This window comes from Lepisosteus oculatus, chromosome 12 (genome assembly GCF_040954835.1).
Source record: "Lepisosteus oculatus isolate fLepOcu1 chromosome 12, fLepOcu1.hap2, whole genome shotgun sequence".
In the NCBI taxonomy this organism is placed as follows: domain Eukaryota; kingdom Metazoa; phylum Chordata; class Actinopteri; order Semionotiformes; family Lepisosteidae; genus Lepisosteus; species Lepisosteus oculatus.
The window spans coordinates 7,367,555-7,390,339 of NC_090707.1; the positions used below are offsets into that span (position 1 = coordinate 7,367,555).

Genomic DNA, 22,785 nt, shown 5'->3' on the forward strand with positions numbered 1-22,785 from the left:
GTAAATTTATAGGTGCGCCAAAGGGACAGGTGAGGAGAAAGGCACTAGTGGTGCAGTACTGGCCTCACAAGCTGCTCGGGGCCAGAACCGAATCCTGCTGGGGCTGCTTGATTATGCTCTGACACACTGGCAGAGACACACTGAAAAACAGGCCGACAGGAAGTGCAGTCACACCTACAGAATCATGAGCCGCACTCTCCTTCTTCCTAGCTCGGGTAAACTGCTTCAGTTCATTTTAACCCATGGTCCACCCTGTATAATCAGTCACAAGTGTGCCGCTGTCTCCAGTGGACTACAAATGAAGGGAAGAGTTTCCTGTTAAGTAGCAGCTGCTCAGTTCCTCCCCTCCATCTTGATGATCAGTTCTCCTCTACATGGGTCTTGCTCACTGACTGAACCTAAGGCTGGCCCTTGATTGTGATCTGCTTTCTGTTTTTCTATTGGCAAAGCTGATGGATCTAGAATCTCCCCCCCCCACCACCACCAACTTGCATATTAAAGAAAAAAGCACTGAGTAAGGGGATCAGTTTTGTACACGCAATGAAATGCAGTAATCCAGGCCATCAGGGCTCCCAAATTTGGCAGGGATCTTGGCACAGGAGGGGTAAGTGGGCAGAGTGTGTGCATTTGGCCCTGGCGGGGGGGCAGGTTTGGCCAGGGCAGCAGGGGGCTTCAATGGGAATTCTACTGTGTTGCCTTTATGCCATAATCCCGCTTTGCTTTTCTGGAAAACCTGAATAGCGTTAGAATCACTGACTCAATTTTTGGATCTCATTTTCATGACAAAGCGGTTGTCCCGTTTATAAAACCCAGCGGGCTATAAAAAGGGCCCAGCGCGAGGGTCCGGCTTCACAGTGCAACTTCACGCGGACTTCAGGGAAACGATGTCAGCGATGGGCCGGGTGAGTACCGAGAGACTGGACAGAGACCTAGCAGGCCAGCTGCGCCCAGGTCACCAGTGTCCGGCGTAGCATCGCATCCTGCCTCTGCCCTGTGTTACTACTGTAAATCTCTGGCGCCTCTTTGCAAGTTATTGTAGCCTTGGGCCAGTCAGGCACCAACCACAAGCGATTACTCAGTCTGCACGCCTGTTCTGATTTTTTTAGTTTAGTTCTACAGATTTGCATGCAAAATGTTACTGTTCTGCACACCTCACAGTGCGACTGTAAAGTGAAGTAGGGGTTATTGGAATGTGCTTTCGTTCAGATATCCAAAGACAGTACAGATAAATATAATTGCTATGCCTCGGGATTAGTTCTCTAGTTTAGGCTAGAATGTCTGAAGTATTAATAATTGTGTCCTAAGACGATGACCGTCCGTGACCACTTCAAGAGGGCTCATAACTGAAGTACTGCTGCTCGGATTAATTGAAGAGCCTGCAAACAGGAATTGCCCCTTAAATGATGACAGAGCTGTCATTACAGAAAATGATCAAAAGCTTCCCAATCAACTTTACTCGTTTTCATAAGAACTCCTGCTTTGAGGTCTCTGTAGACCTCCGTCCCTTTTTAGTATCAACATTTCCATAGTGTAGAAGAGTCTTGGGTGAACATTTCAGTAGCTGCCGACCTGTGTTTGTGGAGGATGTCATGACTTCTGCAGATGTATTCAATCAGAGGTGCAGCCTGCTCTTCACTGGAGCTTTGAAAGCAGTATTGTATCAACTCCTAATGAAGGAGGCTATTCTACAGAAATGGAGAGAGTTTACTTAACAACAGTTATCTGTGATTCTCCGTGTACCTGCCAGTGCTACTCATCTCAGAAAACGCTTTGGGTATTCGTTTAGACACACTTCCCCCATGCTAGAAATCCTGAAAAATATTTTTTGTCTGCCAACAGATCTTAAGATCCATCTGATGGCTCAATCAATCCTATCTTGCCTAACAAGAGGAAGCTTTGTAACACAGCTGCTCTCATTAGGTTGTGAAAGAGGGAGAATGGGGTAATAGCAAGTTCTTGAGTTCTTGACAGATCCCTCGCTGAACTGGGCTTCCAGGCCAGCCTGCCTGGAAGGTCGGTGTCTCTTCACACCCACGTACTGCTCGGCCACTGAGAGCGCTTCCTCTCGTCTCCCTTCTGCCCCAGATCATCTTCTACGAGGACAAGAACTTCCAGGGCCGCCGGTATGAGTGCGACAGCGACTGCTCCGACTTCCACACCTACCTGAGCCGCTGCAACTCCATCCGAGTGGAGAGCGGGGCCTGGGTCCTGTACGAGCGCCCCAACTACATGGGCTACCAGTACGTCCTGACCCGGGGGGAGTATCCAGAGTACCAGCGCTGGATGGGCCTCAGCGACCGGCTGGGCTCCTGCAAGATGATCCACTTCGTAAGTCCGGCCTGCGGCCTCTGCTGCCGCCTCCTTAGTCATTCCAGTCGTGAGCAGCCAGGTGACGCCACCGGGCAGCTGCTGTTTGGACTGTGTGGAATAGAGGAGTAGCCCCTGCTTTTGGAAAGGCAGCTTTCGGCCTCATCAGTACTTGCTTGACATTTAGCTTGTTGGGGCCCTAATAGGTAATGGGACTGAGAAGTCCCAGCTCTCGCACACAGGCACGAGGCCACACTGAGCCCCAGCTCTCGCACACAGGCACACAGGCACGAGGCCACACTGAGCCCCAGCTCTCGCACACAGGCACGAGGCCACGCTGAGCCCCAGCTCTCGCACACAGGCACGAGGCCACGCTGAGCCCCAGCTCTCGCACACAGGCACACAGGCACACAGGCACGAGGCCACACTGAGCCCCAGCTCTCGCACACAGGCACGAGGCCACACTGAGTCCCAGCTCTCGCACACAGGCACACAGGTACGAGGCCACACTGAGCCCCAGCTCTCGCACACAGGCACACAGGCACGAGGCCACACTGAGCCCCAGCTCTCGCACACAGGCACACAGGCACGAGGCCACGCTGAGCCCCGGCTCTCGCACACAGGCACGAGGCCACGCTGAGCCCCAGCTCTCGCACACAGCTGGTCAGCGCTCCCCTCATGCCTCTGTCCGTCTCTCCCCCTGCAGCCCAGCGGCACGCAGTACAAGATCCAGCTGTACGACAAGGGCGATTTCACCGGGCAGGTGTTCGAGGCGACGGAAGACTGCCCCTCGGTGCTGGAGCGCTACCGCACGCGCGAGGTGCACTCCTGCAAGGTGCTGGAGGGCGTCTGGGTCTTCTACGAGAACCCCAACTACCGCGGCCGGCAGTACTTGCTGGAGAAGGGCGAATACCACAAGCCAGTCGAGTGGGGCGCCGTCTGCCCCACCGTCCTGTCCTTCCGGCGCATCACGGAGTGATCCCTGCCGCCCCCCCCAGTCCCCGCGAGCGGCCGTGTGACCCCGTCCCCCTCGCCCCCTCCTCATCACCCGCCTTGACCGGACGGGGCTGGCCTGCAGCTCCCTGCCGGAGCCCCGGCTGAAATAAATCCCGACTGCACGCACTGTGGGCGAGTGTGTCTTTATTGAGCCGGCGCCGGTCGTGTGTGTTTGTGTGTGTCCGTTACCCAGGCTGCTGCTGCTGCCGGGAGTGTTTGAGGGGTACACAGAGCGGAGAGCTCTGCCAGGGGTGCCTCTTAAAGCAAGTCAGTACCAGCTAGTACAGCAGCTGGGAAGGACGCCCCCTGCAGGCTGGGAAACACGTGCTCACACCTATCAGTAACAAGTACTGTCTCAGGGGTGGTGCAGGGTCCGCTCCAGAGAGGAGGGCTCATGGTCTCTCCTGGCTGGGCGGTCAGTCTGGGAAGAGAAGTCCGGAGAGCCTGCCTCAGCACAGGGAGGCAGGGAGGCTCAGTCACGAGCAGAGCTGAGGCGGGGGGGGGTGGGGGCCCTCTCCTCAGCTGAGTGCGGGCCGCAGGTCCAGGCTGACGGGACAGGGGTTGAGGTGCGTCCCGAAGGAGAAGCAGTTGCCCCCTCCTCCGACCAGCAAGAGCTCGGGCCCTCCATCCTCCAGGGGCGCGGAGCGATGGGAGTGCAGCATGAGAGGCCAGGGCACGGCCGACTGCACGGGGAGACAGAATTCCGACAACAGCCTTTTAAACAGGGGGAAAAAAAGAGAAGAGAAGCATGTCTCTCCTATCACTTCCCTGTCTCCATCACTCCGATGTGCAGCTGTGCAGGTTTCTTCCACCTCCCCGATCTTCTCGCTGCCTGGCTACCTCTCTCTCTTCCCCTCCAGAGTGCTCCCATTCTACCAGCCTCACATCTCTCTCTCCCTTCCCTCTTCCCCCAGTCCCCCCACCCCGTCAAGCCTCTCCCCCTCCGCGTGTGTGTGACTCACAGTGTCCAGACTGTACTCCACACTGCCCCCAGTGGCCAGGTCAACCACTGCCACGCCTGGCACTCCCTCTGCCTGCAGCCAGACTCCTCCCACAAGAATAAGGCGCTGGCCAATCACGTGTGCCGAGTGGGAGTACCTGGAACAGGGGGAGGAGCCTTAGCTACAAGGGAGTTTTCATTTGTTTTGATGGAGCACACACACAAAGCGAGCAAACAGAGCCATCAGTACTATGCAGCACACAGAGGCATGACCCAAAATCCTTCTCCAACAGCCAGCATTTAGTGGGATATACCAGCAGAAACAAAAAACAAAACAATTGTTGTACTTATCATTCACATTAAAGGCAATCTACTTATCAAAGGCTACATGTTTTAAGAAAGAAAAACAAGTCATATTATAAAATGCAAAGAAAGAAGTAACAGGTCTATTCCATGCTGAAAAGAGAAGAAAGAAAACAACGTTTCGGCCGTGGAGCCTTCTTCAGGTGTGCAATGCTGGCCACTCAATTACTGTCCTTGCAATACCTCACCTGGGCACTAGGAGGGGCTGTGTGCGGAGCTCCTCCCAGCAGAAGCCCGTCTCCTGTGGCCGCAGCAGCAATACGGAGCCCAGTGGGACACCCCCACGTCCCAAGCCCCCGGCTACCACCACTCCTTCACCGTACACACAGGCCGTGTGGGAGTGACGAGGCTCGGGCACAGCGCCACCTACTGGCACCTGCAAACACACAGAGCCCGGCAGAGAGAGAGAGAGAGAGAGAGAGAGAGAGAGAGAGAGAGAGAGAGAGAGGTGACAAAAGGCAACAAAGAAGGCAGGTCACACTACGATGCAACTCACTGGGTACCACTGTACTACTGCTGTACTGTAGTGTGATCCGCCTTCTGCGTTTCACCCCCTGGGTGTACTTAACGCATGAGCAGGAGGACCTACGGGAAGAAACCCCAGAGGGTATGGACCAGCGCCCACCTGTTTTTAAGTTTGCCAACCTGTATGGGCTGGGCCCTCCACGTTAACAGTTAAGAGCAAGAAATCCTGCTCTATGCCCATCCGTGTGTTTGAGGCTTTTAAAAACCTCTCACTGCAATAATAATAATAATAATAATAATAATAATAATAATAATTGCTTACACTTATATAGCGCTTTTCTGGACACTCCACTCAAAGCTCTTTACAGGTAATGGGGATCCCCTCCACCACCACCAGTGTGCAGCCCCACCTGGATGATGCGACGGCAGCCATAGTGCGCCAGAACGCTCACCACACATCAGCGTCAGTGGGGAGAAGAGCAGAGTAATGTAGCCAATTCATAGAGGGGGATTATTAGGAGGCCATGATTGGTAAGGGCCAATGGGAAATTTGGCCAGGACGCCGGGGTTACACCCCTACTCTTTTCGAGAAGCGCCCTGGAATTTTTAATGACCACAGAGAGTCAGGACCTCGGTTTTATGTCTCATCCGAAGGACGGCGCCTGTTTTACAGTCTAGTGTCCCTGTCACTTTACTGGGGCATTAGGACCCACACAGACCACAGGGTGAGCGCCCCCTGCTGGCCCCACTAACACCTCTTCCAGCAGCAGCCTTAGTGTTTCCCAGGAGGTCTCCCCTCCAGGTACTGACCAGGCTCACACCTGTACCAATATTGATGTCATGATCACAAATCCAGACTGTTAGACTCTGCAGCAAGAAAACAGTTTTGAGTCTGCTGTCCCAAAACTTTTGGAGGGCATGTACGTAGCCGTTTTTTAATATTTTTGAAGCAGACGACGGACACAATATTTTACAGGCCGAAGTGATGAAGAGGACGGTGTTTTTCCAGCCCAAAATCAACCCGTTTTTCCAATGATGTTTGCAGAAACTATGCTATTGTAGGAAATGTAGTACTGAATTGCATTGGTCCGATTCTTTTTAGGATGGAAAAATGCTTATTAAAAGCATCAGAGTGTGCCATACCCTCAAGAGAGAAACAGGCAGTAAGACAGACTAATGAAAAGCTAGAGAGCACAGAGAAACAGAGCTGAGCGTAAGAGTTCACCTCGTTCACCACACTCATACACCCCACCGGAACCCGTCTCGAGGCCCGAACCTTTCCCCACGGGCTGCCTTTCTGTGATAAACCTTGCCATCTGACCCCCGGCGGTCTCGGGGGGCTCAAACCGAAGGCCGCGGGCTGATCCGTGCGTGCGTGCGTGCGCACTCGGATCAAACCCTGGGAACAAGGAACGGCCACGGCGGTCCAGACGTCGGCAGAGCCCCCCTGCTCCTCCCAGGAATCCTGCAGCCCCTCCGCCCCTCCGCACGACTGACCTCCACCCAGCGCTGCTCCTCCACACACAGGAAGTGGGCGTCGCCCAGCGCCGGCTCTTCCGCCGTCCGTCCCCCGAACACAAACAGGAAACCGCGACCTGGCAGGGGGGGGTCGCGACAGAGTCAGCGCCGATCCCGCCAGCCGCCCGCCCGAGTGCGGCCACAGAGGCCGGGGACCGGAGCGAGAGATGCAGAGAGATACCCGAGCAGCTCAGGAGAGCTCGTCCCAGTCGGGGCTGGGGGGCAGGAATCATGCGTTACCCCCTCCCTGGTGCCTTAAGGTGGAAATGCTTTCGCATGTTTTTCGACAAACATGGAAGTTACAGGAAGGGCTTTTATAGCAGGATATCCCCACTCGCCGGTTCAAGAGCGATGGGTAAGCAACCCCGTGTCCAGGCTGATGCCTGCTTGCGATCTTGCCCCTTACCTCTGTAGGCCAGCGAGGTGGCAGTGTGCCGCCATCGTGGCCGCGGTGCTGTGCCGCCGCTGCACACCAGCTCTCGTGCAGACAGACGGACTGGACAGAGGTCAGCCGGAGACACGGGACCCACGAGGCCCGGCGGGGGGTCATACTTCACACGGAGGACGCTGGTCACAGGCTGCAGGGGGGAAGAACGTCCACCGTACACCACACAGCCCCAGCCCGGCACGGCTGTCACCGTGTGGAACACCCTGACCCCTGCAGGACAGCAAGGGAATTACAGGTCAACACGCTGCAAGGACACGAGCTGGACCTCCCAGGCCCAGGAGCTTGAGCTGTTGCAGTTTGCACACGTTGTGGGCTCTCGTAAAATCTGTACTGAGGCAAACACATATTCTGTCTCGTTTCAAATCTATATAGCAGGCTAGGAAACATTTTCAGAACTAAAAAGAATTAAAATAACAAGGCAAATGGTCATGTTTTAAATGTGGGCCTCTAAAAGATGACATAAGCTCAAACTGCACCCCACTGTCTTCAGGATTAAGTAGATAAAGGCTAGTTTCTGCTGTTGGTGCTGGTGGCTCTTTCACAGCCGAAGAACCGTGGCAGCACGGCACGACAGAGGACTTATGGGACAGTGCTCAGCTACTTTGTCAAGCGGAACTGCGCTCTAAGAAGAAAGAGCAGCAAAACAGGAAGAGAACTGGATCTTTCCAGACCCTACACATCTTCGCTCATGAGGAGCACAATAGCTCGAAACAATACAGCAGCCCTGTGAGACGCAAGGAGACCCAGACACAATGAGAGGGAATCATCTGTGCTCTGGAAGAATGCGCTGACTGATGTAAAAATCGACAACACATCTAATGGACCCGACATTTAACAGCTCAGAGGACCTTGTGACGTAATCAGTCAGGACTGCTGCAACTCTGCTCTCTGTCCTGGTGGGTTTACTACTTGTTGTTGTTCCTCACTGACTGGACTGAGACCCAGCTGCATCAGGCTGGCAGTAGAAATGTCATAAAACACTGAAGTGAAACCAATGAACATTAAAAAATGCAGTCATTTCCACCTGTATTCCTTTTCAGTTTTCTCAAAACAGCAGTGGGTGGGTGAAGTGTGAGAGTTGGAGGCCGTGTGCTCACCCCAATCACTGCATGGCTCCACACGGGCACATCTCCAGCCAGCCTGGTCTCTGATCAGGACCCGGGCTTCCCCTCCGCGGCCCCCCCGGCCCGCTCCCCCGCTCAGCAGCACCGCCCCGGGGCTGAGCTCGCCCAAGCCGAGCCCCAGTCCCTCCACAGAGCCCCCTCCAGGGGCCAGGGACACGGGCCGCACTGCCAGGGCTCGCGACACTGGGCGCAGCAGGGGAATTGGAGGTGCTGTGGGGAACAGAGAGATGTCAGGGGTGGACCGGGGCGCAAAGCCATCGCCTGGCTCTTCAAACCTACGAGGTCTTGTTAAAAGTGATTAACTGGGAAGGGGAGACTGCGCCGATATTCCTGCCTGCTAGTTATCTGGTTTTCTATACTGCACAATCGGGGGAAAAACATTCTGTGTTTGATGGGGAGCACCTAGTGCTCAATACAAGAAGAATCAATACAACCCATGCAGCTGTTCTTCAGCTGTAAGTCTTAATCGCCTTCATCACTGTCCTCCTCACCCCCTTCCAGCTAACATCATCCCAGTAACAGCTCCACTTAGCTCTGCTGTCCTGCACCAAACCATCACTGCTTGACCAGCCATGACAAAACTGGTCTCCTGACCAGCTAGGACAGTAAGGGGTTTACACTGAGGGTTAGCTTGTGTAAGGCTGGGTAAAATAAAAATGACAACAGACATGCAGTCTACTGGCACCAACAGAATATATCAGGCTCGTTCTGATTGGTGGCGGTGTGGGAGGGGCTTAGCGATATGGGAGGGGCTGTGTAGCGAGCTGCGCCATGATTGGACTCACCAACAGGGGAGGGGAGCAACGGCATGCTGGTCAGGCAGCCCTTGGAGGCTGTCAGGATGAAGTAGTGAGAGCACTTCTGGTGCCACTCCTAGGACATAAGAAAGGTCAGAGACCCGAGAGGCCATTCAGTCATTAGTAGCTAACAGACCGGATGATCTCACCCGGCTGATTCTTGAGAGAAGCGGAGGCATGGTCTTCAACCACATGGCCAGGCAGCAACTCTCTGGTAGAGAAGTGCCTCCTGTGCTCAGTTTTAAATGCACTTCCCAGTAGCTTCTTCTTCAGACCCTCTGGTCTGTGTTTCACTGCTCATTCTGAGTCGACTCTGTCACGGTCCTTGAGGATTGTGAATACTTGTGTCGGGTCCCCTCAGCTCTGTGCACTATTTTCTAAATGAGTTCTTACTAATGCAATGCACAGTTTGAATATGCCTTTACAGTCTACACTTTTAACTAGATATTTTAGCATTTTGATTGCCCATTGTATTTCCTCACACAAAGACCGAAGTAACTCAAAGGAAGGGGGAGACATGGAGGGTGAGATGAGGTTAGGAGTGTGAGATTCAGACACGGGGGGAGAGAGACACCAGAGTGCCCCAGCCTGCTGCTGGAGCCTGGCAGTGTGCAAGAGGGAGGCTTTACTGAGACGGACGCTGCTCTGATTTACTGTGAATAGGAGGAATGCACAGGCCAGGGGTGGACAGCTGTCCTGGGGCCGCGGCCCCTCACCTCGAACTCATCGAAGGGCTCCAGGGCCTCCACTCGCTGCCTCTCGCCCGGCCCCAGCTGGCCCAGGTAGAAGTGGTTCATGTCCAGGCAGACACAATGCTCCCAGCCCTGCAGCAGGGGGAGGGGACAGACACAGCAGAGCGTTACAGCAGGCCAAGCACAGAGCTGGGACACTGTGCACGCCCCCCGAAAGGCTGGAAACAGAACCAGCATGAATAAAGGATGCCTGCTCACTCAAAACCATACACATTTACCGAGCTTCTTTTCAGCAACGAACCGACAGGAGCTTAAACATTTAGAAAATTCGATAATTTAATCTTTAACTGAAAAGGCCTCAAAACACCTTGACCCGATGGCGATGTTCTCTCCTACAGTATGTAAAGTTTTGCATTACAAGTCTGGCACGCAGACAGCAGGAAGCCTGTCAATGCCAGTGTGTAGGTCAGAAACGCAGGCACAGCTGGAATCCGCGTGCGCAGCGAGTGACAGAGCGCGCCAGTGACACGCAACCCTCACCCTGTCCAGGAAGCGCCGTCTCTGGGCCTCGGTGTCAGGGTACTCACTGAGCGCGTGCAGGGCGGAGCTCAGCCGCCGGAAGTGCTCCTGCATCACCCTGCCGAAGGGGTCGTGGGGGCGGAGCTGCTCGTACATCACAAACACGGCATGGGGGAGGAGCCCAGCCGCCCACCCAATCAGAGCATTGGACCTGGGACAGGCAGACACAGGCACATGGACACCTTCAGCACATTTACAGCTCTGCGCTCGGCAGGGAACATCGGCCTTGTGTCAGAGAGTCAGCAGACAGCAGGCCAGACGGCGTCTCACCTCTCCGTCTCCATGTAAGTCAGCACCACTTCTGAGAGGAGCAGGGTGGGGGCGGTGGGGTCCAGGCCCGCCCCCATCAGAGCGGACTCCACCCCCCGGAGCTCCCTCAGGTCCGCCCCCAGCAGCCTGTACTGCTCACTGTACAGACACACTGCGGGAGAGAGACGTGGCGTGTGAAACCAGAGATCTAGCTCCAAAACAACCTGCAGTCACATGAATTTGTCTCCATTGTTTCCTCGAACCACGGCCGCCCTTATTCCAATCGCATCATGCAACGCGCCCAGAGTGCCCAGGGTCTTACCAGGCTGCAGTGGTGGAGTTGGGCTCTGCACCGCCCCCATGAGGCTGGGACTGGCAGCGACCAGCCCAGCTTTGCGTCTCGACACGTCGGGGAAGTCGAGCTCAAACACCACGCACCCCTCCAGCGCCCCTGCGCTGTGCAGCCGGAAATACAGCGAGTCAAACCCTGCTCCCAGTGACAGCACCTAGAGAGGGGCGGGACAGGGATTCCAACCTCAGATCACTGGCACAGCGCCGCCTAGGACAAAGAGCAGCACGGACGTACCCCCCAGCCCAAAACAGTTTAGAACCGAACCAAACACGTGCGCCGCATAGAACTAACTCTAACCCTGCAGAAACTAAACAGGAACTCGGATATTAACAGCAGGCCTGACCCTCACCCTTGATCCACCTGACTGAAAATCCTATTCTAATCAAAAGAAGGGGACCCCCCCATTTACTCTAGGCCCCGACTGTTGGGTAGTTTTGTGCCCAGGGGTAAATCAGTTCTGGGGCAGCCCTTCCTTGCGTGCCTGGTGCTCTGGGGGCAGCCATGGGGTAAATCTCCTCCTCTGCGCATGAAGCCACTCCCAGCAACGGGTTCTTTCCTCTCGCGTCCGGGTCGCAATTTGCAAAGCCCTTTTCAGAGCTCTGCAAGACGACGCGCGACGCCAGGTTAGCGGAAGCCGGCGGAGGCGGAGCTACAGGGCTGCGTCAGGGCAAGTCCCCCCGTGACGCAGTGCCTCCCCGCGGAGCACCAGGACAAGGCGCCGGGCCGGGCGGCGGGCAGCCGACATCGGGAGGCACGGACCACACAGGGAGAGCTCACCTGTCTCCTGGTGCTGCCCGCCGTGCCGCGCAGGAACTCCCTGACACAGTGGTCCACAGCCTTCCAGCGCACGTAGTAGCCCCTGGGGAGAGACGCCACAACCCCCCCCCGGTGTCACAAGCACGTGGGCGAAGGGGGACAAACACATCGGCACACGTTCAAGCTCACGGGGCTGGTGAGTAATGGAGTCGCGGAACGCGTGAACAATCCCAGGCGTGTGAACACAGCTAATCTGTGATCTAGTGCAGGTGGGCAGCTGCGTCAGCACGCATACCGTAGGCTGCAAAGGAACAAGTCATAGGTTTATTCCCTGCTGAAAAGAGAAGAAAGAAAACACAACGTTTCGGCTGTGGAGCCTTCAGCTGTGAGAAAGTCTGTGGTCTGCCTGCTCTGGCCTCCAAAAGGGCCTCAATGTCTGTGAAGGTGAGCTAAGAACGCACTCTCTGCTCCTAACAAGGTTAACAGAAGGAGCGATCAGCTTCAAAGAGCAGGATGGAACCCACATGAGCCTGAGGCAGACGACCCAGTCACGTACTGCTGACTGTATAAACAGGGTTAGGAAAGGTCAGCGGCTTGCCTGTTGTTGCGTGTGTTAAAGCTCAATAAAGCCCGCAACAGCACAAGGCTATCTCCTGCTCTTCTGTTACAAAACTACCCACAATGTGAGCTTTAACGTGATACCACATGAAGAGAGAGAGCAGCGAAGAAGGGAAGTACACACCCCTCCCAGGCTGCACGAGGAAGAGGAGGAAAGGGGGAACAGAGGCAGAGGCAGAGGGAGAGGAGACGTGTGCACTCAGTGTGGCGCAAGGCACTGTGCAGCGTGTACAGATGTATTGTATTGCTTCTTACCGGTTGATAAGGGGCGCCCTCCTGACGCTTCGGCACACAAAGCTCTTCAGGAAGGGATCCGGGAAGTAGCCCTGCATGGCCGCAGAGACCTTACTGACCACGCTGCTGTCATTGGTCCCCTGCACCTGTGGGGCAAGACCACAACGTTTCCACACAGCACCGGGGCCACAGCAGGTACAGTCTATACACACCGAGCTCCTTTCCCCCCTTCAGTGCAATGCCACACACCGCCACCTGCAGGGAGGGGCAACACAAGCTCCTCTCTCAGACTGGGGGAGGGAGATTTCACTATTCGCCGGCCCAGGCTTTTTAAGCTGATTTTGGATGTGGGCATAAGGGCAGGGCCTATGACCGCTGCTCTTAAGAAAAATGACCTTAGGATAAGGATGGGCCATCCTCCAGACACAGACACACTGTCCCTCCCTACAGGACAGGACTGGACACTCCTGCTGCAGACACACTGACCCTCCGTACAGGACCAGGACTGGACACTCCTGCTGCAGACACACTGACCCTCCCTACAAGACCAGGACTGGACACTTCTGCTGCAGACACACTGACCCTCCCTACAGGACCAGGACTGGACACTCCTGCTGTTACACACTGACCCTCCCTACAGGACAGGACTGGACACTCCTGCTGCAGACACACTGACCCTCCCTACAGGACCAGGACTGGACACTCCTGCTGCAGACACACTGACCCTCCCTACAGGACCAGGACTGGACACTCCTGCTGCAGACACACTGACCCTCCCTACAAGACCAGGACTGGACACTCCTGCTGCAGACACACTGACCCTCCCTACAGGACCAGGACTGGACACTCCTGCTGCAGACACACTGACCCTCCGTACAGGACCAGGACTGGACACTCCTGCTGCAGACACACTGACCCTCCCTACAGGACCAGGACTGGACACTCCTGCTGCAGACACACTGACCCTCCGTACAGGACCAGGACTGGACACTCCTGCTGCAGACACACTGACCCTCCCTACACGACCAGGACTGGAGACTCCTGCTGCAGACACACTGACCCTCCAGGACCCAGGACTGGGGACCCCTACCTTAAGACAAGATCTCTCAGCCCCGGACGCAGGTCCGAGAGTCTGCTTTCTAACCACACCTCCACCCGAGCCTTCAGTTACATCTAGCGGTGTGGCTGTTGGGAGAGTGACCATTTCTACATCGTCTGCAAAACGGGTCACGGAAACGGCGCAGAGGTATCGACCGCTCGAGAAGGTCCGACACCAAGCTTTGAACTCACCGCCACATCCCTCGCGACCTGCCTCTTTCGCCTCTCTGCCCCGCGAGCCACCGCGCCGTCTCCGCCCGGCATGGTCACCGGCGACGAAGACGCAGAGCAGGCGGGAGCACTCCTCTGCGTGAATATCAACCCTGCAGAGTCCGTGAAAACGGCATGTACATGTTAAAAGTCTCTCTCGGGAATAAAAACACTAGAAACTGTGTAGAAAACAAGCCTCAGCGAGTCAGTTTACAGCAGTCTTTCCCGACTGTTTACACCACAATGAACTTCTGCAGCACAGCACTCTTGTAGTTCGATCGCTCTGGGATACATTGCATTTTAAGGGAGACAAATCTACCAAGAATGAATCGATGAGAGCAGATGGCCCTGAAACGAATAAGACAGCGCCATCTATTGACAAGGAGGCATTTTTTTTTAGCACGCAATGTCGGTGTCGGTCTCGGTGTCTTGCTGCAGGTGGGTGAAAGGACATGAGGAACGGTTTGGAATGGAGCTGCTGCTTCTGCCAGATGTTCGGCTCCTTGAATAATAGCACAAACCTGCCCAAATACAGCAGCGGCCTCCAGTGCTCTTCAACTACATTAAACATATTTTACATGTATAGTATATACAGCTCTTTTAATCCCTAAGAGGATCCAAAAGAGCTTTACTTTGACTTATGAGAGGGGTTTTATTTCATTCACCACGGAATGTGTAGCCTCAGCTGGGTGACGTACAGTAGCTATTCTGCGCCAGGAGCCCCCTGTATCTGGGATCTACTACCATAAGACTTTACAACTCCTCCACTGGGTGTCTGGGCAGGGGCAACATTGACCTGTTCTGGGACTAAACCTGAGTCCTCCGTTTACAACTGGTGTGCAATATAAGGAAGTGGATTTGCAACCTATCTGTAATTGTGTAACGTATAGGATTGTGCAATACGTCTTCTTTGTGCCCTGTACATTCTGTGTTATTTTTGTATGATCTGTATGATTACGTTGTAGTGTGCTGTGTTGATTGTGCCTGGCTGCTGTTGCACTGCAATTTCCCTCACCGGATTAATAAAGTATCTGTCTGTCTGTCTGTCTAAAAGAGGGTGAGATGCCCCAGGTGTGAACGGGAAACTTTAGGAAGGCCGGGCTGTACCTGCACACTGCAGGTAACACCACTACTAACTAAGAGAAATTTAATGACTAAGCAGTCAGGATTTCAGTTTAAAGTTTCACCCAAAGGACGACACCTCCTACAGCACAGTGTTCCTTGTCACCGTGCTCATCATTGATGTGGAAATTATGGATCAGAGGTAGGGAGCGCCACCTACTGGTCACAGTCACACACTCCCCAGTATTGACCAGACTGGGCCCTGCTCGGCTGCCGAGAGCTGACCAGATCAGGCTAGGTGGTGTGAAGGCTGCAGCCTGGGTGTGCGACCTAACTGATGTATCACCTGACAACGAGGAGTTTTACATACTTTACATATCAGAAAGCTTTTAAAAGTCTTGAAATATTCGTGTGTAGATAACCGGCTTGCCCAACTTGTGCTGGAAAAGCGTCCGCGGGGAAGAATGACAAATATGCTACCAGGAAGCAGTGTAATCTAAGTCAAATGCCGAAGAACGCACGCCGATCCCCGAAAAGGCCGCCTGCCCCTTTAAGGCGCAGGGGGGTGGGGGTGGGGTCAGCTTGCCGCAGCTGCGCAGTAGAGCAGGAAGTACCGAGTCGCTTCTCGGCCAGCTGACAGAACAACAACAAGCAGAGCCCGCAGCCGCAGTACGGGCAGCGCCGTGCCGACACAGGTAAAGTGCTCGGACCCTCGGTCACTTCCAGGGGAAAAGCGAGGGGTTAGAGAGCGGCTCTGCGGCCCCCCCGGGAACAGGGCCTAGCGCGTCTCTCGGCCGGGGTGGGAGTTGGGTTCCGCTCGGGCTGGTGTGGGGTTACACTGGACGTACTGGGAGCAGCGCCGGGCCCAGCGCTGGCGGGACGAGATCCCTCTCATGCGGAATGACAGGGGAAGCCGTGTCCTGCTGCTGTGCCGTAACAAACCCGCGGCGGCGGCCGTCTGCGCCGGGAATCTCACCCGACGCCCCGGGGACTGACGGAGAGGCACTGCGACACGGCGGCCGGGCGGCTCGGGTGTTGACAGCGGGCGAGGGAGCGAGGGGGGACGGTACAACGCGCCAGCCCCAGCGGTAGCCACGGTCCGCAGTTCCGCCTGCTGGCCTGGAAGTCTCACCCCCCCGCGTCTCTCTCTCTCTCTCTCAAACCGGTAGTTTGCCGATCTGGTCTTCGGTATCAAGCGGGTGTTTACAGACGGTGTAAAACTCGACCGGCAGGTCCCGGGAGAAACAGTTTAACAATACAGGCGCGGCGGAACCCGGTGCGTGCGGTCGAGCTTACCCGAGGAGTTCCTTGCAGTTTGTTTTGTCCTGGTCAGTGCCTGTCCAGCAGACGAACGGCTTGACCCCGGTCCGGCGTACAGTATCCCTAACGGGCGCCTGTCATTTACCGGGCCCCTTGCACACCGCCCGCTGCTCCTGCCCCAGAGTGTGTGTCACCCCGGGCCGCCGGGCAGTGTAGCGCCATCACCACCACAGGCAACCCGGGCGGAGATGGCTTACTGTCGGCAGAGGTCTTTATTCCCGTTTGTGTGCCAGCAGTCAACCCAGTGGACGTTCCTCCTGCCTCATTCCTGTGGTGCTTTTGTTGTAGTTCAAGACTGTCCCAGCTATTGCTCTTATTTTGTTTTGTGGTGGCGTTGTGGTTTACCACGTGTTCAGGAGCTCATCACTAACACCCACGTTGATCAGATCTACCCCAGGAATGGCAGTGCCACCGTAGAGGGTGTCAGCAGGCCTGCAGCCATTGTCTCGCCGTTGTGTTCCAGCAGACAGGGCTACAGAGTGACGCAGCGAGCGAAGGAGGGTCTGACGGCCTCACACTCTCCCATCCCTGTGCCTGCCGCCCTTCTGAAGGAGCCCCCCCGCCCTGCCAGCCATGGCCAGCAGAGGGACTGCCCGGCCCAACGGCAACCTGCCCCAGACCAAGATCTGCCAGTTCAAGCTGGTGCTGCTGGGGGACATGGCTGTGGGCAAGTCCAGCCTGGTGCTGCGCTTCGTCAAGGGCCAGTTTGACGAGTTCCAGGAGACGACCATCGGGGGTGAGGGGGGCGAGGGAGGGAGGAAACGAGACCAGCACGGGCAGCAGGAGAGGGGGATCCTTGTCAGGGATACTGAGAGGGAAGAGGGACACACTGACACGGAGACGAGAGAGACAGAGGGGCTCTCTGACACACTGACATGGAGACGAGAGAGAGAGGGGAGCTCTCTGACACACTGACACAGAGACGAGAGAGGAGCTCTCTGACACACCGACACAGAGACGAGAGAGAGAGAGGGGAGCTCTCTGACACACTGACACAGAGACGAGAGAGAGAGAGGGGAGCTCTCTGACACACCGACACAGAGACGAGAGAGAGAGAGGGGAGCTCTCTGACACACTGACACAGAGACGAGAGAGGAGCTCTCTGACACACCGACACAGAGACGAGAGAGAGAGGGGAGCTCTCTGACACACCGACACAGAGACGAGAGAGAGAGGGGAGCTCTCTGACACACTGACACAGAGACGAGAGAGAGAGAGGGGAGCTCTCTGACACGATGAGAAAGGTGGTGAAGGAGAAGCACAGGACACATTCCCACAGGGTGAGCATTGTTTTCATAATGGCAGGGAGCAAGGCTGACCTGGCAGAGAAGAACGAGGTAGGGCCAGTGTGCTGCTCTAAGAGCACAGGCAAGTTAACAAATGAGGAAAGGTCCAGCAGCCCATCACAGTTCATTGGTTTACTCCACTCAAGTGGGACTGCCATAGCATCGGGCTGAGACGCGTTCCCAGTGTCTTAGGGCAGAGGCGAACATGTCTTCAGAAATTCTGTAGATTCCTGCTGTCTAATGGGATGTGTTTCTCCCTCTTCCCGTCGTTTTCTTTTCCCCTGCATCCTCTCTCCTGCTCCCCTCTCTTAAACCCTCTTGCCTTGCTCACACTGATCTCCCCCCTGTAGCTGCGTTCCTGGCCCAGTCAGTCTGCCTGGACGACACCACGGTGAAGTTTGAGATCTGGGACACGGCCGGGCAGGAGCGCTACCACAGCCTGGCCCCCATGTACTACCGCGGGGCGCAGGCTGCCATCGTGGTCTTTGACATCACCAAGCCGGTACGCCTGGCCGCGCCTGCGCTGACAGCATGCTGGTCCAGATTCGCGGGGCCCAGCAGATGTTGTGGATGTGACCGGGTTAGGCCAAGCTTATCAAAAATTCGTATTCGCAAAAAATATATTTGCAGAACAACAGGCAATACGTGCTGAAACAGAGTATTGTAGCTGACATATCAAGAGAAAGTACTATGACACTGCAGCCCACTGAAGCTCAGCAAGAGCCTGGTCGGTACCTGGATGAGAGCCCTCCTGGGAAAGTCAAGGCTACTGCTGGAAGAGGTGTTAGTGGGGCCAGTAGGGGGCGCTCACCCTAAAGTCTGTGTGGGTCCTAATTTCCCAGTATAGTGACAGCGACATCATACTTTAAAAAGGCACAGATGAGACTGTAAACGAGGTCCTGACTCCTCGTGGTCATTAAAAATCCCAGGGTGTTTCTCAGAAAGAGTAGGGGTGTCCCCCCAGGTGTCCTGGCCAGATTTCCCTCTGGCCTTTACCAGTCATGGCCTCCTAATAATCCCTGTCTCTGAACTGGCTCCATCACTCTGCTCTCCTCCCCACTGAGAGCTGGTGTGTGGGGAGCGTACTGGCGCACACTGGCTGCCGTCGCATCATCTAGGGGGTGGAGGGGAGCCCCATTACCTGTAAAGCGTCCAGAGTGGGGCGTCCAGAAAAGCATGGAATAATTGCTCGAATGATATTAGAATAACGATTGACAGACGTCCGCCTGGTGCCTGTTGCGGCGACTGCTTTACCGTCCCGTGCGTGTCCGCTTGCGCGCAGGAGACCTTCGAGCGTGCCAAAGCGTGGGTGAAGGAGCTGCAGCGGCAGGCGAGCCCCAGCATCGTCATCGCGCTGGCGGGGAACAAGGCCGACCTGGCCGATAAGCGCATGGTGGAGTACGAGGTAGGGGCGGCGCCCGGCTCTAGGGAGGGACAGGGACAGGGGCAGGGGCAGGGCTACCATCGGAGCTCACTGGCTCCCTGCGCTTCAGTGGCACGAGCAGAGCCGCGAGCCCAGGCTACGAGCAGAGACGAACGGGACATGTGCTCGGGGTCGGGGTGTCCCAGGGGGTCTTTAAGAGCTGGGCTTCCTCTCATCGTTTGGGTGTAATGAGCTGTGCGGGGCAGTGGTGAGGCCGCTGGACTCACGGCCAGAAGGCCCTGGGTTTGAATCGCAGGCGAGAGGCCGCTGCTGTCCCCCTGAGCAAAGCGCTTCACCTGAAGTGCTCCAGCGAGATACCCCTCTGTAGAAATTAGTCCAAATGTAGGTCTTGAAATAAAAGCGTCAGTCACAGAAATTATTTCTGATGGTAATGCAGGCTTTCTTACAGTGAATGAATGGATCAATAACTATTTCTAAATCCTTCAAGGGCTTAAAATCGGGATCCAGAGTCTGGAAACCGTTTGAAGGTTTTCTGCTGGTTAGCGAGAGGACGTGTAACTGTGCCTCTAAGTGAAATCTAATCTAATCTAAGTGAAAAAAGTATTCACGGTGTTTGTTCCAATTGGATATTATTAATTAATAATATTGTTAATTATTAACCTGAAAGCCAAGAGAGCACGGGTAATCCACATGAACAGTTTTTCTAATCCTCTGAGGGCAAGACTCGGTATTTGTGGGCACGCGTCTGATGCCAATACCGCACCTTCGCAATAAGAGTGTTAAACTTCAAGATGCGATAAGGCTAATGGATGCAACGTCATGTCCTCTCTCTCCGTCAGGAGGCTCAGACGTACGCCGAAGACACGGGCCTGCTGTTCATGGAGACATCCGCCAAGACGGCCATGAACGTCAACGAGCTCTTCCTGGCCATCGGTGAGGCCCGCCCTCCGCCGCCCCCTGCTGGTGTCAGTCTTGTGTAGCCTGCACGCGCGCCATCTGAACCCTCTCCCTTCTCTGCTTCCAGCCAAGAAAATGCCAAAAACAGACACCCAGCACCCGACGCACGCAGCGCGGCACAGGGGGGTCAATCTGCACGACCCCGACGCCCAGTCCAGCCGGGGCTGCTGTGGCAATTAATGCCCCCTCAGGGGGTCGGCGCCGAGGAGACCCCTCCCCCCCAGCCCCCATCCCCATCCCCAAAGTCCCCCTGCGCTGCTGCCACGGAGAGAGGGAGGGAGAGCGAGAGAGCGCTTCCTGCTACGGTTTTCTTCCCAGGAGAGCGGTGGAGGTTCCCGGGGCTGAGCAAGACCGAGCAAGGGGCCTGGAGTTTTCTATTACAAGTGGCACTAATAATAGATGTTTTGTTTTCTTTTAATTTTAAAAATAACGTTTTCGATTCCTATGGATTATCCTGCACTTTCAGTACCAACACTGAGGGACGGAGACAGATAGACAGACGGACGGACGGACAGACAGACAGACAGTGACGGAGGCAGAAGGCGAGCTTGAGAGACAGAAGCAGCAGGGGGGAGCCCAGGGCACACTGGGATGCCCTCGGAGTGGTCTCTGTCGGTGGTCCCTGTGTGGTATTTCCCTGGTGGGTCAGTCTGATGGGTCAGCCTGGCCAGAGCAGTAATCCATACCCGATGACAAGCCCAGTTGACATGCTGTTACAGCTCCTCTGAGTACTGCAAATGGACACGTTCTGAGATTTTTCTGGAGGGCAGCACAGGTTCTCCTCTTTATACCTGTTCCCAATGTTTTCCGATGGGCCACTGCTCCTAGCTGCAGGGGTAGGACAAGATACTACAGCTCACGTGCCAGTGGTTTCTGGCCATGTGAGGTTCTTGCAGTGAGGCAGGTGGTAGATGGCCTGGGCTGAGACAGGACTGTGGACAGATGGATAGACGTTGTGTAAAGGGGGCATAAGGCACTGGGGCATGGGGCCCATCCTTTCAGGAAGAACGGCTTCAAGAATCGGGATTGTCCCGATTGGCCCGACATTTAAGGGAGTAAGACGGTGTGAAATGTTCAAAAATCCACACAAAGGAATTATCCCTACAGTATTAAAGTTGCGATCACCACCACCTTGGGCACAATTCTGTTCAGCTTCACGAGTTTAGAAAAATGCTGTACCATGCAAGCGCTGCGCGAAACCTCGTGCAGCACTGCTCTGCACGGGCGAGTCTGGGATTGTATATACGGTGCAATTAAATTGTGAGGGTTCTGATGTGACTGATGATTTCGGTTTGTTTTATTTTCCTGTCGTTAAAAGAATGGAATCTGGTGTGGCGGCAGCCCGAATTAATTGGTCCGCGCATACCGCCGTTGATGGGACGGCGAGGGCTCTTGTGGGCTGTGCGTGCTGCAGCGCGCGGCAGCTGATTGGGACAGCGTGCCTACAGGGTCAGGAAGGCGTCTGGGGTGCACCATCGTCCCCATCCGCCTCGACACTGATTACCACAGTGGTGCCATCAGTCCGGGGACCGCAGTCTTGCAGGCTCCTGTCCATTTCCCTTCCAGGCGAGCCGTGGGACACCCGTTTCAGGGGCTCCCGCAGGGCCTGTCCCCCTCTCCCGGACGGCTGCTTTGTGAATGATCTGGCAGCAGGCGTGACCAGAGTGCTTTGCCGGCAGGCGTCAAACCGGAGATGCGGGGTGCCTGTCGCAGTCGTTCATTTTTTTTTTTTTAAAGAAAATAAACTTAATTCCCCGCAATGTGTACAATTCTTTCAAAGAGCACAGCTCTAAAATCTCTTACCAGTTTCAAAAGGTCTTAAAAAGAAGTGATTATCCACGACCAATCGAACGACGTGGCAATCGGTCTCGAAGGCTGGATTCGCACAACAACATCCCTGCAAGCTTCCAGCTTGTGACCACTTGCAGTTGTCCATTGTGTGTCTTTAAAACCTGTCCTTAAACTGAGATGGTCGTAGTTCCTTTACCTGTTCCTTTATGGATCTGCGCCACCCATTTTGGTGCAAAGTGATGGAAAATTTGGCTGTAAACCAGGAGATGCGTTCCTACGCCTGCACGGCACAAATCCTGCTGTCCATGGGTCCACCTGCAGCTGCTCCTTTTACTTAGTACTGATTTAATTATTGGCTCAGCTGGACACGCATGACTTGTGCTGCATGTGATGATTTAAGGACGTGCGTGATTCTTTTTACAGAGAACTGGGAATGCTTTCACAGGGTGGACCAGTTTTACATTTGCCTGGCTAATGAGTTACAGGAGAGGTTTACAGAAATGGCAGCTCAGACCGAGAGAGGACACAGTACAGCGTCTGCTCTCACGGGCGTGCTGTTGCAACAGGAGAGAACAGAGCTCAAAACCACGATCGGCAACTCGGCCTCAGCATCTACACGTGGCACTCTAAAAGTGCCTGTTGTTTTTCTGTTTCTAGATTTGCAAAGTATCAAGCAATACCATGCAGGAGACTGTAAACCGGTCAATCGGTATTACTTTTGCACAGAATGAAAAGGGCTGGGTCACCTGCTCTGCTCCTGAAGACTTGACAGAATCAGCAGCTTGACATAACAGGGCTGATTGGGCCTTAGAATATTTTAAATATTTTAAACCTGTAATTTAATTGATATTTGTTAAATGGACATCAGTAATAGGTATTGTGTTTCTGAAGAAATTATTTCAGACATTCTCCCTAGATATCCCTCAACTGATTACAAAGTGAAAATGGTTTGCCGGGGTTCAGAAGGGAGGTGCAGGCACAGCTCTAGTCCAGAGAAAGAATTGGGCAGCTTTGAGGCCTCCATCACCCTGGAGAAGCAGGGCCACAGAAGAGCCCCACTGGAGTATGAAGAAGGGAACTCCAGCGCCTGACCTCAGTATCTGCTGGGTCTGTTCTGCATGCCTAAAAACTGCTTAAAAAACTGGGAAAAAAAGTTTCCCACATGGTAAAATTGCTCATCAAATCTGGGGTCAGTTAATGTAGAACTTGTGTGGAACCCACACTGGCCAGGAGGACCTG

The 22,785-nt window shown here is 54.9% G+C and overlaps 3 protein-coding genes across 4 annotated transcripts; 2 read left to right on the forward strand and 1 right to left on the reverse strand.

The window, feature by feature from the left end:
- Window positions 1-807: 807 nt before the first annotated feature.
- On the forward strand, window positions 808-3,459 carry crygs2 (crystallin, gamma S2). Its single transcript, XM_015358519.2, has 3 exons — window positions 808-902; window positions 2,086-2,328; window positions 3,014-3,459. Exons 1-3 carry the CDS (start codon window positions 885-887, stop codon window positions 3,284-3,286), a joined length of 534 nt encoding a protein of 177 aa, XP_015214005.1. The 5' UTR covers window positions 808-884; the 3' UTR covers window positions 3,287-3,459.
- Window positions 3,430-14,023, reverse strand: lcmt2 (leucine carboxyl methyltransferase 2). Its single transcript, XM_069196474.1, has 14 exons — window positions 13,729-14,023; window positions 12,460-12,584; window positions 11,608-11,689; window positions 10,801-10,984; window positions 10,500-10,650; window positions 10,191-10,380; window positions 9,675-9,782; window positions 8,947-9,034; window positions 8,135-8,371; window positions 6,996-7,247; window positions 6,569-6,666; window positions 4,795-4,982; window positions 4,266-4,401; window positions 3,430-3,986 (listed from the first exon to the last, which is right to left on the reverse strand). The coding sequence occupies exons 1-14, from the start codon at window positions 13,798-13,800 to the stop codon at window positions 3,822-3,824; spliced, it is 2,076 nt and encodes a 691-aa protein (XP_069052575.1). The 5' UTR covers window positions 13,801-14,023; the 3' UTR covers window positions 3,430-3,821.
- Window positions 14,024-15,394: 1,371 nt separating this feature from the next.
- Window positions 15,395-21,033, forward strand: rab5b (RAB5B, member RAS oncogene family). Of its 2 annotated transcripts, none has more exons than XM_069196559.1 (6): window positions 15,395-15,503; window positions 16,595-16,864; window positions 17,765-17,916; window positions 18,697-18,819; window positions 19,638-19,731; window positions 19,823-21,033. In XM_069196559.1, exons 2-6 carry the CDS (start codon window positions 16,702-16,704, stop codon window positions 19,933-19,935), a joined length of 645 nt encoding a protein of 214 aa, XP_069052660.1. In that variant the 5' UTR covers window positions 15,395-15,503; window positions 16,595-16,701; the 3' UTR covers window positions 19,936-21,033. The 2 variants fall into 2 exon arrangements, with proteins under 2 accessions (XP_069052660.1, XP_069052661.1); XM_069196560.1 differs by having other exon boundaries at window positions 15,405-15,503; window positions 16,592-16,864.
- Window positions 21,034-22,785: the final 1,752 nt, after the last annotated feature.

Bases quoted from the DNA above. Each gene is read 5' to 3' on its own strand.
- lcmt2 (XM_069196474.1), bottom strand. From the start codon at position 13,800: ATGCCGGGCGGAGACGGCGCGGTGGCTCGCGGGGCAGAGAGGCGAAAG. The intron at 10,381-10,499 runs GTGAGACGCCGT...TGCCTGTCCCAG, and splicing joins ACTTACATGGAGACGGAGAG to GTCCAATGCTCTGATTGGGT. The intron at 7,248-8,134 runs GTGAGCACACGG...GCTGTCCTGCAG, and splicing joins GGAGCCATGCAGTGATTGGG to GGGTCAGGGTGTTCCACACG.
- crygs2 (XM_015358519.2), top strand. The intron at 2,329-3,013 runs GTAAGTCCGGCC...CTCCCCCTGCAG, and splicing joins CCTGCAAGATGATCCACTTC to CCCAGCGGCACGCAGTACAA.
- rab5b (XM_069196559.1), top strand. From the start codon at position 16,702: ATGGCCAGCAGAGGGACTGCCCGGCCCAACGGCAACCTGCCCCAGACC. The intron at 17,917-18,696 runs GTACGCCTGGCC...GCTTGCGCGCAG, and splicing joins TCTTTGACATCACCAAGCCG to GAGACCTTCGAGCGTGCCAA. The intron at 19,732-19,822 runs GTGAGGCCCGCC...CTCTGCTTCCAG, and splicing joins CGAGCTCTTCCTGGCCATCG to CCAAGAAAATGCCAAAAACA.